Raw genomic sequence first — 17,960 nt, 5'->3', positions numbered from 1 at the left:
GAGGAAGCTCTGGGTACCCAGTCTTCCCCTAAGCCTGCCTCTGAACAGGCTGTTCTTGTTTATGACCCCCGTCCCAGAAGAACAGCGATTGCTCATCCCTGCATGTGATTTGAGAGGGCCAGTCTTTCAGGCCTGGAGGAAACTCAAGCCCCACCAGCCGCTTGGCATCGGAATGCTCAGCTGGTCCCCTCCTGGGGCTCATGTGACCAAGATCTAGCTATAAATATCAGAGGGGCCTCAGACCAAGACAGAATTCGGGCACCAGGAGAAGAAAGCCAACAGGATCCGACCTGGTGTTTCGTGACAAAGGCAAGACGCCCCAGGTCTACTTAGAGCAAAGTCAGTAGAGGAGGCAGCTAGGCGCGGCTCTCACTCCTGCCCACAGAATGGATTATAAGTCGAGCCTGATCCAGGATGGGAACCCCATGGAGAACCTGGAGAAGCAGCTGATCTGCCCTATCTGCCTGGAGATGTTTACCAAGCCAGTGGTCATCTTGCCGTGCCAGCACAACCTGTGCCGGAAGTGTGCCAGTGACATCTTCCAGGTCAGTGCCGGGTGCAGCCTCATCCAGGGGTCCCAGGTGGCTACTCGGCTTCCCTAATGAAGCCCTTCTTCTCCCTTAGCCTTCCAACTGGGACAGGCTCTTTCCCCTTTGAAGTGAACCCCTGCAGAGGCCTCTAGACAGGGCTGAGAGGGGATGGGAGGCAGCTCTGGCTGTTGCAGTTCTTCTCCATGACGCATGTTTCCCCTCCCCACCCTGCCCACAGCTCCCCCACCCCTGCCCTGAGCACTGCTGTTGACTCTCCAATCAAGAGTCAAATGCCTCAAGTGATAAGCGGGGAAGGCAGGGACAGGAGAGAGAAACCAGACCCCTGGGGCTGGAGCCAGGTCCTGGTGGCAAGAGGCCCAGAGCTTTGGGAGGAGGGTGTCGGGGAGGCAGTGGGCAGTAGAGGCATTTTCCCTTTCAAGGCTGTTCCCTACAATATGGGGACAGAAGGGGCTCCAAATCCCCAAGAAAGGAAGCGGGTAGGTGTCCTGGCTGGGAGGCAGGATGCGAGGTTCCCCTGGGACACTTTACGATATGTTCTTTCACGATATTATCTTTAAAGTAGCAGCCTTAGGAGCTTGCTCTCATTGTAATACCCATTTCATAAGTGGGCAAACTGAGGCTTAGAGAGATAAGGTTGCTTGCCCAAAATCACTCAGAGAATTAATATGACTTGAACCCAGGTCTCCTGCCTCCCCATCCTGATGACTGCTTAGCTGCGTCTCAGGTGCTCTGTGTGTGAGGACTGGTTCTCATCGCAGCCTGCGGAGCTCCAGGTCATTAGGTTTGACTGGGGTGGTTGGGACAGGCAGAGGAAAGGATAACAGGAGATTAGAAAAGGGAAGGGCTGAGGAGGGAGCCCAGGCCTCACCTTGACCTTTGCCACGTGCAGGCTGCAAATCCCTACTGGACCGGCCGGGGCAGCTCGGTATCCATGTCTGGAGGCCGTTTCCGCTGCCCCACCTGCCGCCACGAGGTGATCATGGATCGTCACGGAGTGTACGGCCTGCAGAGGAACCTGCTGGTGGAGAATATCATTGACATCTACAAACAGGAGTGCTCCAGGTCGGTTCTCATGCCTGCTGGGGGCCCATCCTCCTTCTCAGCCATGCTGTGCCCAGCTCCCCCAAGCTCCTTCCCCCTCCTTCATCTGCTCAGGATCCAGGCCTCTAGCTGGACTAGCTACACGAGCCAGTTCAGAGACAGGATTGGAGACCTATACACCCCAATTCGGCTCTCAGAATCACTCAGCGGATGGGAAGGGGTCCAGACATTAGGCTGCCCTTCCAGGCGATACCAAGACAGAGACTGGGGGAAAGATGAGATGTGAGAGGGAGAGGAAGGCCCTGCGGCCAGCTAAGTGGCTCCAGTCAGCAGAGAAAACGCCCAGTGAGAAACAGCTAGGTTGTCTATAAGGATAGCAACAGCTACCTTCCTGTGTGCCACGAGGAACTGTCAGTCACTGGGAATGCTTCATCTTAGTACCTTCCAATAACTCTATGAATCAGGCATGACTTTATTATCCTCATTTCACAGGTGAGGAAACTGAGGCCCAAGAGGTGAAGTCAATTAGCTAAGGTTTTCCAGCTGGAAAGTGAAAGAGCTGGGAGCTGGCCCAGTCAATCTAGCTCTGAGTCTCCCTGCTAATAAAATAGCAGCTCATTCAGAGGCAGAATGTGTGAGTGGTGGAGGTTGTGCAGGGTTGGCCTTAAACTGGGGAGAGAGGGCCGGGCGTGGTGGCTCACACTCATAATCCCAACACTCTGGGAGGCCAAGGTGGGATGATTGTTTGAGGCCAGGAGTTCAAGACCAGTCAGGGCAACATAGTGAGACCCTGTTTCTACAAAGGTTAAAAACTAGCTGGGCGTGGTGGAGCATGCCTGCAGTCCCAGCTCTTCAGGAGAATTGTTGAGCCAGGGAGGTCAAGGTTGCACAGCCATGATCGTGCTACTGCACTCCAGCCTGGGTGACAGAGTGAGACTATGCCTCAAACAAACAGACAAAAAAACTGGGAGGCCAGGCGCGGTGGTTCATGCCTGTAACCCCAGCACTTTGGGAGGCCAAGGTGGGTGGATCACTTGAGGTCAGGAGTTGGAGACCAGCCTGGCCAACCTGGTGAAACCCCATCTCTACTAAAAATACAAAAATTAGCCGGGCGTGGTGGCACATGCCTGTCATCCCAGCTCTTAGGAGGCTGAGGCAGGAGAATTGCCTGAACCAGGGAGATAGAGGTTGCAGTGAGCAGAGATCGTGCCACTGTACTCCAGCCTGCGTGACAGAGTGAGACTCCATTTAAACACACATACACACACACACACCCCACAAAAATTTGGGAGAGACACAGCTACAGGAAAGATCTTTACAAACCAGGACATCCTGGTAAGACTCCAGGAGTGCTGACCCCACAGCCTTTAAGGTCTAAAACCTTCACCAAGCATCTGCCTGCAGGCACTGCCCAGCCCAAAGGAAGATGACAGACCAGATCTCAGGTGAAAAAACCCTGGCCTGTGGAACTGTGCTTGCTAGTCAGCCTCTGTAACTGATGTACTGTATCATCTTGGGTAAGCCTTTAGAGTTTCATTTCCTCTGTCTGCAAACAGAAACAGTAAGATCTGTTATTGTGGCTGTCAAATAAGATATTAATGGAAAATGGTTAATGTATCAACTATTTATTGGGTACCTACTGTGTGCAGGCGCTGTACGAAGTACTTTCAGGCATTTTCCCTATCTATTTCTTATAGTAACCCGGGAAGGCATTCCCGTCTCCATTTTACCATGAGGAAACTGAAGCTCAGAGAGGACAAGAGATTTGTCCAAGACCACACAGCTAGCAAGTGGTAGAGCTAAGAAAGAGAGGGTGTGAGAATTTTCTTTTCTTTCTTTTTTTTTTTCTTTGAGGCAGAGTCTTGCTGTGTCGCCTAGGCTAGAGAGCAGTGGTGCGATCTTGGCTCACTGCAATCTCTGCCTCCTGGGGTCAAGCGATTCCCCTGTCTCAGCTTCCCGTGTAGCAGGGACTACAGGCACGTGACAACGTGCCCAGCTAAGTTTTGTTTTTTAGTAGAGACAGGGTTTCACCATGTTGGCCAGGCTGGTCTCAAACTTCTGACCTCAGGTGATCTGCCCGCCTTGGCCTCCCAAAGTACCGGGATTACAGACATGCACCACCATACCCAGCTAATTTTTGTATTTTTTGTGTAGACAGGATTTCACCACGTTGGCCAGGCTGGTCTTGAACTTCTGACCTCAGGTGATCCACCCGCCTTGGCCTCCCAAAGTGCTGGCATTACAGTCGTGGGCCACCGTGCCCGGCCGGCCAGTGAATATTCTTAATTGCTGCGCTAGATTGCCTCTCATGTTGCTGGAGCGCGACACTACAAAATGCAAACATATTGTTGATCATAAGGAATAATAAAATCAATTCCACACCAATGTTAGCCCACCCAGTGCCAACCTATGAAGAGCGTGTTGTGTGTGAACCTTTGAGGCCTTTCCGCATAGTTGAATGGCAACGACAGCTGCCCTCTATTGAGGGTCTGCTCTGTGCCGGGCACTCCACATTCATTACAGACAATTTCTACCATGATTGCAGTAGCTCTGGGAGGAATCCCAGGCAAGAGAGTGAAATCACTTGTCCAGAATCACAAAAATGAATGTGGAAGAACAATCTGGATATGAACCCCGACGCCAAAGTCTAAGCTTGAGAGGGTGGGCATCTGGGAGGAACTAGACCCTCAGGCTCTTGCTTCACCTCTGCATTCCCTGCCATCCCTTTATAAGGGGATGGAGGCAGGTGGCAATGGCAGACCCCTGCCAGCATAAGGACCCTGGGGTAAAAGATGCAAAAAGACAAGCCTGGAAAGGGGTTTATTTAAGAACTTAAGAGAGCCCAGTGTGCAATCAGTCAGGTAAGGCTGTTTGGAGGTGAGGCATTGACACTGATGGGGACAGTCACCATTTGACATTTGCAAGATGCCTGTTCTGTTCAGGGCTGGGAATCGAAGGTGGTGTTGGCTCTCAATGAGTGTATAGTCTAGCTGAAGACAGAAGACTAAAAAAATCGAATCTACACCAGGCATGGTGGTATGCACCAGTTGCAGCTACTGGGGAGGCGGAGGCAGGAGGATTGCTCAGCCCAGGAGTTCAAGGCTGCAGTGTGTCTGTGAATTGCTGCTGCACTCCAGCCTGGACAATATGGTGAGACCCTGTCTCAAAAAAAAAAAAAAAAAGGAAAGAAAAGAAAAGAAAAAAAAAAGCTGGGTGCAGGGGATCACGCCTGTAATCCCAGCACTTTGGGAGGCTAAGGTGGAAGGATCACGTGAGGCCAGGAGTTCAAGACTAGCCTGGCCAACATGGTAAAACCCCATCTTTACTAAAAATACAAAAATTAGCTGGGCATGGTGGTGCACGTCTGTAATCTCAGCTACTCAGGAGGCTGAGGTATGAGAATTGCTTGAATCCGGGAGGCGGAGGTTTCAGTGAGCTGAGATCATACCACTGCACTCCAGCCTGGGCAAAAAATCAAAAGAAAACAACAACAAAAAAATCCCCCCCAAGCCCCAGTGAATCTAGGTTAGGAAATGACTGATGTCCCAAGAGAAGCACAAATAACAGGTTGGAGGTCTCAAGGAAGAAAGGTAGTTCTAAGCATATATGTTATAGGAGAAAATAAAGGAAGACACTTGGGCCTTTGGAAGAATCTCTGGACTAGAAGTCAGGCTTGTGCTGGGCTGTTGGACAGCCCTGGGCTACCCACTCACCAGTCACCATGACATGGGGCATACACACTGCTCCTTCTCTGAGCCTCAGGGGCGACCTCATGACTCAGAGAGTGTCAGAGGTTTATCCAAGGCCACACAGCTAGAAAGTGATGAAGCTAAGAGAAAGAGAGGGTATGACTGACTCTGTGGAAATATTCTTTTTTTTAAAAAAATATTTTTTTATGGAGAATCTTAAGAAATTCAAGACGGTGAATATTATTGACTTCTATGCTAGTTATTGATTTATTCTTTCTTTTTTTTTTCTTTGAGACGGAGTTTTACTCTTGTTGCCCAGGCTGGAGTGCAATGGTGCAATCTCGGCTCACCGCAACTTCTGCCTCCTGGGTTCAAGTGATTCTCCTGCCTCAGCCTCCCGAGTAGCTGGTATTACAGGTGCATGCCACCATGCCCAGTTAATGTTTTGTATTTTTAGTAGAGACACGGTTCATCATATTGGTCAGGCTGGTCTCAAACTCCTGACCTCAGGTGATCCTCCCACCTCGGCCTCCCAAAGTACTGGGATTACAGACGTGAACCACTACGCCCAGCGTTATTGATTTATTCTTTCTACCTTTGTTTAATTACCATCTCCTCTATGCCAGGCACTGTACAGTGTAGGCTCGGGGTGAAGAAAACAAGTAAGTTTCCCTACCTTGATGGAGGTTACAGTCTGGTGGATTAAATATAGAATTAAATGAGGCAATCAGTATAAATTTCTTAGCTCAGAGCCCAGTCTGCAGTAACCAAAGCTAAAGTGACTATAATTAGAGCAATTGAACTCTAGTCTCCTCTGCCCTTACTTGCTGTATGACCTTGCACAAGTCAATTCACTTTTCTGGAGCCCAGTTTCCTCTTCTCTAAAACATCTCCAGGATGTTTTTCTGGAATTCTATGGCCCTTTCTGTGTCCTTTACAGTGGCAGAGCCTCAGGCTAACTCCATCTTAGGATGTGGGGACAGATTTGGTGTCATTGGCTTCCCAAGTCCTTGATCCCCAGAGGATGAAAAGATTTTAGGGCAACACTGAGAACCCAGGGCATAAATCTGGAGATTCACAGACACACTGCAGCCTTGAACTCCTGGGCTGAGCAATCCGCCCGCCTCAACCTCCCCAGTAACTGCGACTGGTGCGTTGGAGCTGGGGAGGGGGGTGCAGGACACAGGACCCCCATGACTTGTGACTGTTCTCCACTGCAGTCGGCCGCTGCAGAAGGGCAGTCACCCCATGTGCAAGGAGCACGAAGATGAGAAAATCAACATCTACTGTCTCACGTGTGAGGTGCCCACCTGCTCCATGTGCAAGGTGTTTGGGGTCCACAAGGCCTGCGAGGTGGCCCCATTGCAGAGTGTCTTCCAGGGACAAAAGGTACTGGCTCCAGCCACTTTTATCCCCAGCCTGGGCTGCTGGGCACGGCCTGATGATTCAGGAGGCAGATTTGATCCCTGTAGATCTGCTGATCCAGCCTTTCAGGAATAGTCCCTCTGGAGGGACTTCCCAGGCCACAGGGACAGCAGCCCTGGCCTTCCTTGGGGGAGGAAGCTGAGCTCATGGTTATACTTAGAGCCACTCGAGAGCACCTGGCTGTGGCCAGAGGGGAGCGGTCAGATGCCCCAGCCAGGCCACTGGGGTCCTCTCGGGCCACGGCTTCTCCATCCCCCAGACACCTCTTCCTATGCCTCTCACCTCTTCTCCTAGACTTCACATTCCCCAGCAGCAGGAGGCAGCTCAGAGCCTTCTCCCTGGGGCCCTGGGCCTGTGGAGGCCTGCCACCCTGTCCGTGCAGTAACCAGTAGCCACCCCCTTTCCATACTCTCTCTTCCCCACTCCGTACTCTTCTCTAGGTCTCTGTCTTCTAGACGTCTCCGACTCTATTTCTTTTTTTCCCCCTTCTTTCTTAGAAACAAGCCCCTCCTCTGTCAGTTCCTTGCTGTGTGTTTTGGGCAGCTCACTTGCCTGCTGTTGGCCTCATCTGTAAAATAAGGGGTGCAGTATCTTTCTAATATCCTCTGCTCTGAAGTTGAGCAGTACCCGAAAGAGGGGCCAGATCCCTGCTGGAGGCTCTTTCTAGCACAGAGGGGAGGGAGGGAGCCACGTTGCTGCCATGCCCCGGTGGGTAGGCCTTGAGGCTATTTGTATCTCTCCTCTCCTGATCCCCACAACCCCATCTAGACTGAACTGAATAACTGTATCTCCATGCTGGTGGCGGGGAATGACCGTGTGCAGACCATCATCACTCAGCTGGAGGACTCCTGTCGAGTGACCAAGGTGAGGGGACAGAATAATTCTGCCTGGGGGTTTGGAGCTTTCCGGGGCAGCCTGGTCTCTGGGGAAGGCTCACCCATGGGTTGTGGCTAAAGGTTGGGGCCTGGAGCCTGGGGAGTCAAGCAGGAATGGCAAGGGAGGGACTAATCCATTCACTCACTCTCTCAACAAATGCTTCTTAAGCACAGCTGTGTGTCCGGCCCCACCCGAGATGTGGGGGACGGAGGAATGAACCAGACAGACATGGTCCCTGAACTCAGGGAGTGTCCCATCAATAGTTCTCAGTATTTATTCAGCACAAATCGTTTTCAGAGCACAATTCTTTCCTATAGACCAACACTTCCCAAACTTTAAAGTGCATGAAAATCACCCTGGGATCATGTTGAAATTCAGGTTCTGATTCAGTCAGTTTGGAATGAGGCATAAGAGCTGCATTTCTAGCCAGTTCCCAGGATTTGCCCAAGCTGCTGTGTCCACGGACCACATTTTGAGTAGTGAGACTGTTGAGAGCAGAATGGAACTTTTCTATCCCTGAAGAAAGCTTCCACGATTTTCCATGTTCACTTGGGGTAGGGACCTGGAGATGAGATGAGGGGAAGGGTTCGTCATAATTGCTAGTGGACGAAGAGTTGGGTGAAGGGTAGGAAGGAGGGGAACATTCTGATCACCCATGAGAGGCTCCCGGGTCTGACTATTGTCATAGTCAGACCCCATAGATGCTATTGTCACACCCATTTTACAGAAAAGAACATAGAAGGGAGCATCAGTTGAGGAGGGTGCTAGGAAACGAGCTGTTTTTCCACCTCTCCTAGGACCAAATGATGCAGAGCTTCCTGAATCCAGTCTTGGTCTTGAAAGGGAGGGAAGAGTGTGATCTGAGACATACGGGAGGCCCAGGAAACTGAATGGAAGCAAATACATTAATTTGCTGAAGGTCACAAAGCTAAAAGGGAAACACAGCTAAAAGGCAACGGAGAGCTGGGCGCAGTGGCTGATGCCTGTAATCCCAGCACTTTGGGAGGCCAAGGTGGGCGGACCATGAGGTCAGGAGATCGAGACCATCCTGGCCAACATGGTGAAACCCCATCTCTACTAAAATATACAAAAATTAGCCAGGCTTGGTGGCGCGCCTGTAATCCCAGCTACTCAGGAGCCTGAGGCAGGAGAATCGCTTGAACCTGGGAGATAGAGGTTGCAGTGAGCCGAGATCGCACCACTGCACTCCAGCCTGGGTGACAGAGCGAGACTCCGTTTCAAAAAAAAAAAAAAAAGGTGAAAGAGAGGGCAGATCCCACGTTGGTGACTGTTGCATTGGTCTGAGAAGCGATGCTCCAATGACCAGCTAAGGCTGGGGGACAGGGGGAGGGTGCAGGAACAAGGAAGAATTTGTTGTGTCATGTGGCCCTAGAGCCTCTATTTTGGAAGAAGGGGCTAGCTGTTTTTCAAGGCATCAGCCTCCAAATATCACTGGTGTACTAAGTAGCTGTGAGGCCAGATGAGTGTTTTCTTCTTGTTAAGCCTTTGTTTCATCTTCTGTAGTGTGGGAATGTATGTAGTGAGATCTGTTCTAGCTTTAGATTCCTTGCTACTGTACCAGGAAGGGAGTTTAGCAGACAGGGAGTAAGGACCCTACAGAATGTGACTGCAAGACTTCCGTCCTCAGGAGAACAGTCACCAGGTAAAGGAAGAGCTGAGCCAGAAGTTTGACACGCTGTATGCAATCCTGGATGAGAAGAAAAGTGAGTTGCTGCAGCGGATCACGCAGGAGCAGGAGGAAAAGCTCAGCTTCATCGAGGCCCTCATCCAGCAGTACCAGGAGCAGCTGGACAAGTCCACAAAGCTGGTGGAGACAGCCATCCAGTCCCTGGATGAGCCTGGGGGAGCCACCTTCCTCTTGGTGAGCAGGACTAGAAGGGTCTGGGTGGGGTCAGTTCAACTTGACAGCTCTAAGGTTCCAGTTATGCTTCTCCACTGACCACCCATGGGCCCTTGGAAAAGCCATTTAAACCTCTGTGAGCCTCAGTTTCCTCATCTGTCAAACGGGCATGTAACACCCCCACCTTCCTCTTACTGATTTTATGATGATCAAATAGGAGGATGTTTATGAAATGACTTTGTAAGCTGCAAAATACAGTGTCCCATCTACGGACTATTAATTGAGCCCCTACTGTAGGCCAGGCACTGAGGTGGAAGACAAGGAGATAAACCAGACACAGCCCTGCCCTCAAAGAGCTTGTTGGGGAGGACAGAAAAGGCTCAGTTATAAGACTTCATAGTTTAGTTCAATAAAAATGTTCTGGGCTTCTACTGTGGGCCAGGCTTTGTGCTAGACATTGGGTATGAAAAGGTGGTTAGCACTGGGGAGTTCGGGGTTTAGGAGTTTTTGGATTGATACCCCTAGAATCCAAGCTTACTGTCAAGAGAATGGGTCCTAGGGTGATGACTAAGACCTGTACAGACCACAGACAGAGGGAAAAGTTCCAAATTCTGCTTCGTTTGGGGTGGGGAGCAGGTCACAACTGTGCTAGGGAATGGCACCAAATGTCCCGTCACTGGTTTTGCTGACTTCCTCGGGTTACCTCTTCTGCGGTCCTAATCCTTTGTTCTCTCTTCCCTTGCAGACTGCCAAGCAGCTCATCAAAAGGTCAGTGTCTCCCCAGAGGCTATGATCCAGGCCCCTAGTTCCCACCAGGACCTCTGTCCAGGAAGCCTCCTCCTGGGCATTAGGTCTGCTGGCAGGGTCTAACTCTAGGCTGACTTCCCTGACCCTTTGCATCCCTGACTTTTTGGGCCACTCATTGTGCTTAAGATTGGAGAGAAAATATTCCATCCCTCCAGGGGAGCCTCTGGGTAGAAGCCCTGGGCGTGGGCAAGGCATGTGCCCTCTCCTTCCTGCACTGAGCCCCAGAGATCTCATCCTGCCTCTCTCTCTGTCTCCCCCATAGCATTGTGGAAGCTTCCAAGGGCTGCCAGCTGGGAAAGACAGAGCAGGGCTTTGAGAACATGGACTTCTTTACTTTGAATTTAGAGCACATAGCAGATGCCCTGAGAGCCATCGACTTTGGAACAGGTAAAGGAGGTGGTGGTGCCACTTGTCTATTTGCCTGCCTGATCCCTGGAAACCAGCATCCCTCCCACTGAGCCCCATGGGGAGGCAGATACACTCATAAAGATCCCCAGGTATCAATCAAATTCATACAGCCAACTTCTAGCCGGCTGTGGTGGCTCATGCCTGTAATCCCAGCACTTTGGGAGGCCAAGGTGGGTGGATCATTTGAGGTCAGGAGTTTGAGACAAGCCTGACCAACACAGTGAAACCTCGTCTCTACTAAAAATACAAAAATTAGCCGGACGTGGTGGCACATGCCTGTAAATTCCAGCTACTTGGGAAGCTGAGGAAGGAGAATCGGTTGAATCCAGGAGGTAGTGGTTGCAGCGAGCCAAGATCGTGCCACTGCACTCCAGCCTGGGCAACAAAGCCAGCCAGACTCCGTCTCAAAAAAAAAAAAAATCATATAGTCACCTTCTAGATGAGCCCAGAGCCTAGCACAGTGCTTGGTGCAGAATTCCTGCTTCATAAATTACATAATGGATCCATGGCAGGGAGGCCTCTTGGGGCAGTAGAAATAATATGGCCTCTGGAATCAGACAGTCCTGAGTTTAAATCCTGGGCCTGCCATTTGTTTATTATCTGTGTGACCTTTGGTAAGCCCCCCTTCTGCCTGAGTTTTATTTTCTAATTTAAAAAATCAAGTTAGAAGTGAGCCCTCTAATAATGACCAACTCATGGTGTTGTTGCAAAAAATCAGATATTGATGCAGAAAGGTCCTGTAGAGTCCTAAAGATATACTAGTCATTGCCTAAAGGTAGTCTTAGCTTCAGCTTCTTCTTCTTTTTTTTTTTTTTAAGACAGAGTCTTGCTCTGTCACCCAGGCTGGAGTACAGTGGCACAATCTCGGCTCACTGCAAGCTCCACCTCCCGAGTTTACGCCATTCTCCCGCCTCAGCCTCCCAAATAGCTGGGACTACAGGTGCCCGCCACCACACCCGGCTAATTTTTTTTTGTATTTTTAGTAGAGACAGGGTTTCACCATAGCCAGGATGGTCTTGATCTCCTGACCTCGTGATTCACCAGCCTCGGCCTCCGAAAGTGCTGGGATTACAGGGGTGAGCCACCGCGCCCGGCCAGCTTCAGCTTCTTCTTTTTTTGAGATGGAGTCTTGCTCTGTCGCCCAGACTAGAGTGCAGTGGTGCGATCTCAGCTCACTGCAAGCTCCGCCTTCCGGGTTCACGCCATTCTCCTCCCTCAGCCTCCTGAGTAGCTGGGACTACAGGCGCCCGCCACCTCACCTGGCTAGTTTTTTGTATTTTTTAGTAGAGACGGGGTTTCACCATGTTAGCCAGGATGGTCTCGATCTCCTGACCTCGTGATCCGCCCGTCTCGGCCTCCCAAAGTGCTGGGATTACAGGCTTGAGCCACCGCGCCCGGCTCAGCTTCAGCTTCTTAATGCTATCACCTATGATACTCAGGCACCTTAATTTATCAACATCATGTTTTCATTTCTGTTTATAATTACCTTCCATAAAGTGCCTATAATAATTGTAACAATGCAATCATAACAATAATAGGGGTGAAAATAATAAGAGAAATGAAGAAACTGAATGGAAGCAAAAATGTTAATCTGCTGAAGGTCGCACAGCTAAAAGGGAAACACAGCTAAAACGCAACAGAGAAGGAGAGGGCAGATCCTACATTGCCGACTGTTGCCTTGGTCTGAGAGATTGTGCTCCAATGAACAGCTGAGGCTGGGAGACAGGGGGAGGGTGAAGGAACGAGGAAGAACTACAAATGGACTGGCATGGGAAAGAGAAGAGCTTCCTGACACCTCCTGTGTCGCTCTCTTGCAAACCTTCAGTATCTGGTGCTAAGTCTGTTTTCAGAGCTCCAAATATACCCCATAGGTAAGGACAAAATACATCCCAAAACAGAGATACCAATGGACTTGGGGACATCCACTGCTGTAGATGAGCTGCTCCACTGTCAGCTTCCCTAAGCTAAGACATTCAAGAGTGGGTATGCCGGGCACAGTGGCTCACACCTGTAATCCCAGCACTTTGGAGCCTGAGGCAGGTGGATCACCTGAGGTCGGGAGTTCCAGACCAGCCTGACCAACACAGAGAAACCTCGTCTCTGCTAAAAGTACAAAATTATCTGGGCATGGTGGCGCATGCCTGTAATCCCAGCTACTCGGGAGGCTGAGGCAGGAGAATCGCTTGAACCTGGAAGATGGAGATTGCAGTGAGCCGAGATCATGTTATTGTACTCCAGCCTGGGCAACACGAGTGAAACTCTGTCTCCAATAAAAAAAAAAAAAAAAGATATTCAAGAGTGGGTCATACGTTGTGAACATAACATTGTGAAGTCCTCCACTTCATAGTCTCCCTGAGCCTCAGTTTCTCCACAAGTAAAATGAAGAGAGTACCAACAGTCACCAGTTACTGAATATTCTGTATGTCCTAGGCACTAAGCTCTTAACATAAGTTTTATCATTTAACACAACTTTATGGGATAGATTCTGTTACCATTTCTATTTTGTAGTTGAGGGAACTTAAAGCTCAGAGAGGGTAAGCCACTTGTTCAAGGCCACACAGCTGGCAAGTAGCCCATGCAGATTCTAGAGGGCCATTTGGCTTGCAAAACTCTTGTGAGGATTTTATAAGATGGTACAGATTCAACACTTAGCACACTACTTGGCACATAGTAAGTACTCAGCAACTGCTATTAAGAGTTGTCATTGTGATAATGATTAAACAGCAGAACTCCCTGGGTTATATTCTGATCCCAGTTACTTGGCTGGAATTGTGGTTGTCATTGTGGAGATTTTTTCTTTTTTTTTTTTTTTTTGAGATGGAGTCTCACTCTGTCACCCACGCTGGAGTGCAGTGGTATGATCTTGGCTCACTGCAAGCTCCACCTCCCAGGTTGATGCCATTCTCCTGCCTCAGCCTCCCTAGTAGCTGGGACTACAGGCGCCCGCCACCACGCCCGGCTGATTTTCTATATTTTTAGTAGAGATGGAGTTTCACCATGTTAGCCAGGATGGTCTTGATCTCCTGACCTCATGATCCGCCCACCTCGGCCTCCCAAAGTGCTGGGATTATAGGCATGAGCTACTGTGCCTGGCCCTTTTTTTTTTTTTTTTTTTTTTTTTTTTTTTTTGAGAGGGAGTTTTGCTCTTGTAGCCCAGGCTGGAGTACAATGGCGTGATCTTGGCTCACTACAACCTCCGCCTGCTGGGTTCAAGTGATTCTCCTGCCTCAGTCTCCCAAGTAGCTAGGATTACAGGTGCACACCATCACGCTCGGCTAACTTTTCATATTTTTAGTAGAGACAGGGTTTTACCATGTTGGCCAGTCTGGTCTTGAACTCCTGACCTCAGATGATCCTACTGCCTCAGCCTCCCAAAGTGCTAGGATTACAAGCGCGAGCGACCAAGCCTGGCCTGGAGATACACTTGACAAATGTTCTGACTCTGTGGTGGCCCCTTCAGGGCCCCAAAAGATTAAGGAGGTGGCTTGGGAGAGGAGCGGGGAAGGGAGATGTTCCCTGTTAAAGCTTGACGGTGACATCTCAGGATGAAAAAGTGGGGACATGAGTTGCAGCTCAGTCACTGTCCCTCTGGTGCTTAGCTTCAGGGAGCAGAGGTGGCTCCAGAAGTGCTTCCCTGTCATGTCCACCCTCCCCTCCACAGGCTAAGGAATGAGGAAAATGGGACAGAGGCTGCTGAACAAGCAGATCTCATAGGCTGCGTAGCTTCCTTCAAGACAAGGACTCTGATCCCTGAGGATCGAGGAGGATTTTTTCTCCCCAGGCGATGTTTATCTGCCTACCTGAGAGATGTGCAGAAGCACAGAGTGTGCTTCCTCAGAGCCCCTCTCTGGTCACAGGCAGAGTGGGTGATAGAAGCTGCTGTGCCTGGAACAAGGAAGTGTCTTGAGCCCGGCTCCCTGGGACAGAGTGCGGGGGATTGCAGGAGCAGAGCCTCTGTGCAGCGTGGGTCTGACAAGCCCATCACCTGCCAGACCACTGCCATCTGTGTGTGGCCGTTTGACCCAACTGGGCACAGGAAGGGGTTTAGATGGTGCTTTCTCTTCCCTGGTTCTTCTTCAAGTAACTCCTCAAGGAACTGGCCCCATCCTAATACAAGTGTTTTTTGTCACAGATGAGGAAGAGGAAGAATTCATTGAAGAAGAAGATCAGGAAGAGGAGGACTCCACAGAAGGGAAGGAGGAAGGTAAGAAATTCATCTACCTCCATTCCTTCATTCCTTCACTCATTCCACAACAACCTGAGGTACCTACTATATACAAAGCACTGTGTTAGACACTGGGAATGACGCTGAGACCTGTTCCCAGCATGTGCTTTAAACCTATTGAGGGTAAAGTCCTGTTCTCTTTACCCTTAGAGAAGAAAAAATTCCCCAAACTATTCATAATAAAATGCTCCCATTTCACATCTAAACGATCTGCTTAAATGGAAAGCATTATGGCACAGCAGAGGGAAAAGATGGGGGCTCATGAGCTAGGCTGGGCCCATTGAGATGCTTTGTTTGGCCAGCACTGTGTTTAAATTAAAAAAAAAAAAATTACTTGTTTGCCAGGCACAGGGGCTCATGCCTGTAATCCCACCACTTTGGGAGGCCAAGGCCAGCCTGGCCAACATGATGAAACCCTGTCTCTACTAAAAATACAAAAAATTAGCCGAATTTGGTGGCAGGTGCCTGTAGTCCCAGCTACTCAGGAGGCTGAGGCAGGAGAATCGCTTGAACCTGGGAGGTGGAGGTGGCAGTGAGCCGAGATCGTGTTACTGCGCTCCAGCCTGGGTGACAAGAATGAGACTCCATCTCAAAAAAAAAAAAAAAAAAATCACTTGCTGGCTATATGTGGTGGCACATGCCTATAATCCCAGCACTTTGGGAGGCTGAGGCGGGAGGATTGCTTGAGACCTGGAGTTTGGGACCAGCCTGGTCAACACAGCAAGTCCTCATCTTTACAAAAAAAAAATTAAAAATTAGCCAGGCGTGGTGGTACATATGTGTAGTCCTAGCTACTCAGAAGGCTGAGACTGGAGGATCACTTGAGCCCAGGAGGTAGAGGCTGCAGTGAGCTATGATTGCACCACTGCACTCCTGCCTGGGCACCAGAGAAGGACACTACGCTGTCTCTTAAAAAGAAAAAATTAATTGCTAACATTTTTTAAATTAGGTTTTTTTTTTTTTTAAGAAAAAGGAGATTTCAACTAAGAATCTGCATTTTCACCTTCTTGTGAAAGTTTAGAAAAAGCAAACAATGCTGGACTTGAACTTCCCTGTAGTTCCAGAGTGCTGGCTCTGGGCAGTGGCTCTCCCCTTTAAAGGGGACATGCTGGTGCGGTGGCTCACGCCTGTAATCCTAGCACTTTGGGAGGCCGAGCCGGGCAGATCACCTGAGGTCAGGAGTTTGACACCAGCCTGGCCAACATGGTGAAACCCCGTCACTACTAAAAATACAAAAACTAGCCAGGCATGGTGACGGGCACCTGTAATCCCAGCTACTTGGGAGCCTGAGGCAGGAGAATCACTTGAACCCCGGGGGGCGGAGCTTGCAGTGAGCCGAGATCACACCACTTCACTCCAGCCTGGGTGAAACAGTGAAACTCTGTCTCAAAAAAAAAAAAAAAAAAGAGAAAAGAAAATGGGACATGCCCTTGCCAGTTTGCTCAGCCCCACCACCATCAATTCTGCTTGCTTCACTCATTCATGTTTTCTGCTAGCCCCTTGTAGGTATCTGAGTTTGCCAGCCTGGCAGAGTTTGATTAGAAGCCTGGGTTCTGAATTGCAGCAGCTCACAATTTCTCTGAGTCTTGGGCTACTCATCTGTGTACAGGGGCATAACAGTACTGACATCAAAAGGTTGTAGTTGGGAGTAAATAAGATAATCATTTAGCACAGTATCTGGTGCATAGGAAGGACGTTTGCTAATAAGCACATGCTTGCAAATGTTATTTTTCAAACCACAGGTACTGAAACTAAACTCCAATCCAGTTGAAAACTATAGGGTAGTCTTTTGGAGTTCTGTACTGATGTACAATCCATAATGTTTGGGCAGCTAAGTTCTATTTTGGTTTTAAAAGGAAGAGACCAGGAGGAATTGGAATTTGATGTTTTATTCAAACTCCTGTTTGAATAAACAATAGCTTGGTAAGCCTTGGATCCTCCTGAGTCTCTGTCTCACCACGTGCCTCTGTGTCGTTTTCTTCATTTCAGGCATTTCAGGACACCAGTAAGGAGCTGGATGAATGAGAGACCCCCCGGTGCAGAGAGACTGGAGAGGGTGGAGAGGGGCCCAGCGGCCTTGGTGACAGGCCCAGGTGGGAGGGGTTGGGGCCCCTGGAGGGGCAATGGGGAGGTAATGTCTTCTCTCTGCTCAGAGAGCAGGGACTAGGGTAGGACCCTCACTGCTGCATCCAGCAGACACTGAACCAGAATTGAAAATGTGCTTGAAACAATCACACAGGACACTTTTCTACATTGGTGCAAAATGGAATATTTTGTACATTTTTAAAATGTGATTTTTGTATATACTTGTATATGTATGCCAATTTGGTGCTTTTTGTAAAGGAACTTTTGTATAATAATGCCTGGTCGTTGGGTGACCTGCGATTGTCAGAAAGAGGGGAAGGAAGCCAGGGTAATATAGCTGCCCACTTCCTTTCCTGAGCAGGAGGACGGGGTAGCACTCACAGGGACGATGTGCTGTATTTCAGTGCCTAGCCCAGACATATGGGGTGGTAACTGAGTTTGTGTTATATGTTGTTTTAATAAATGCACAATGTTCTCTTCCTGTTCTTCAAAGGAGCCGGGGTTTCATTCAGCTTTTTTTCCTGGAGATGAGGGTTGGGTGTGAATGAAAAGGACCCCCGGTAGGAGGCAATGGCAGGGCTAGGCTTAGGTCCCAGTAAAGGAGTTCTTGACACCACCATTTCCCAATGTGGACTCCATGGAAAGCCAGCCCTGAGCTGGTCCTTCAAGAACAGGTTCAACATGTTGTTCTTCTGGTTCTCCAGAAAACAGAGCCTGAGGCAAAGTTTAAATGCTTTAGTTGCAGGTTATAGGAACTTCCCCGTGCCCACTGAAGGTTCACTGAGAATCATCAACAAGAGGCAGAATAAGGCTGGGCAGGTGCAGTGGCTCATGCCTGTAATCCCAGCACTTTGGGCGGCCGAGGCAGGTGGATCACCTGAGGTCAGGAGTTCCAGACCACCCTGACCAACATGGTAAAGCCCCATCTCTACTAAAAATACAAAATTAGTTGGGCATGGTGGCGCATGCCTGTAATCCCAGCTACTTGGGAG

The 17,960-nt window shown here is 49.6% G+C and overlaps 1 protein-coding gene across 2 annotated transcripts; it reads left to right on the top strand.

Annotated features, from left to right (window-relative positions):
• The first annotated feature begins 237 nt into the window (after positions 1–237).
• TRIM63 (tripartite motif containing 63) lies at positions 238–17,463 on the top strand. Of its 2 annotated transcripts, XM_030913303.1 has the most exons (9): positions 238–545; positions 1,441–1,613; positions 6,502–6,670; positions 7,475–7,570; positions 9,231–9,464; positions 10,189–10,211; positions 10,513–10,637; positions 14,791–14,862; positions 16,873–17,463. In XM_030913303.1, the coding sequence occupies exons 1-9, from the start codon at positions 387–389 to the stop codon at positions 16,890–16,892; spliced, it is 1,071 nt and encodes a 356-aa protein (XP_030769163.1). In that variant the 5' UTR covers positions 238–386; the 3' UTR covers positions 16,893–17,463. The 2 variants fall into 2 exon arrangements, with proteins under 2 accessions (XP_030769163.1, XP_010353989.1); XM_010355687.2 differs by lacking the exons at positions 14,791–14,862; positions 16,873–17,463 and adding an exon at positions 12,197–12,745.
• The last annotated feature ends 497 nt before the right edge of the window (positions 17,464–17,960 follow it).

The sequence above is a fragment of the Rhinopithecus roxellana genome, chromosome 12, assembly GCF_007565055.1.
Source record: "Rhinopithecus roxellana isolate Shanxi Qingling chromosome 12, ASM756505v1, whole genome shotgun sequence".
Taxonomy (NCBI): domain Eukaryota; kingdom Metazoa; phylum Chordata; class Mammalia; order Primates; family Cercopithecidae; genus Rhinopithecus; species Rhinopithecus roxellana.
This window is presented reverse-complemented; position numbering and strand designations above follow the sequence as displayed.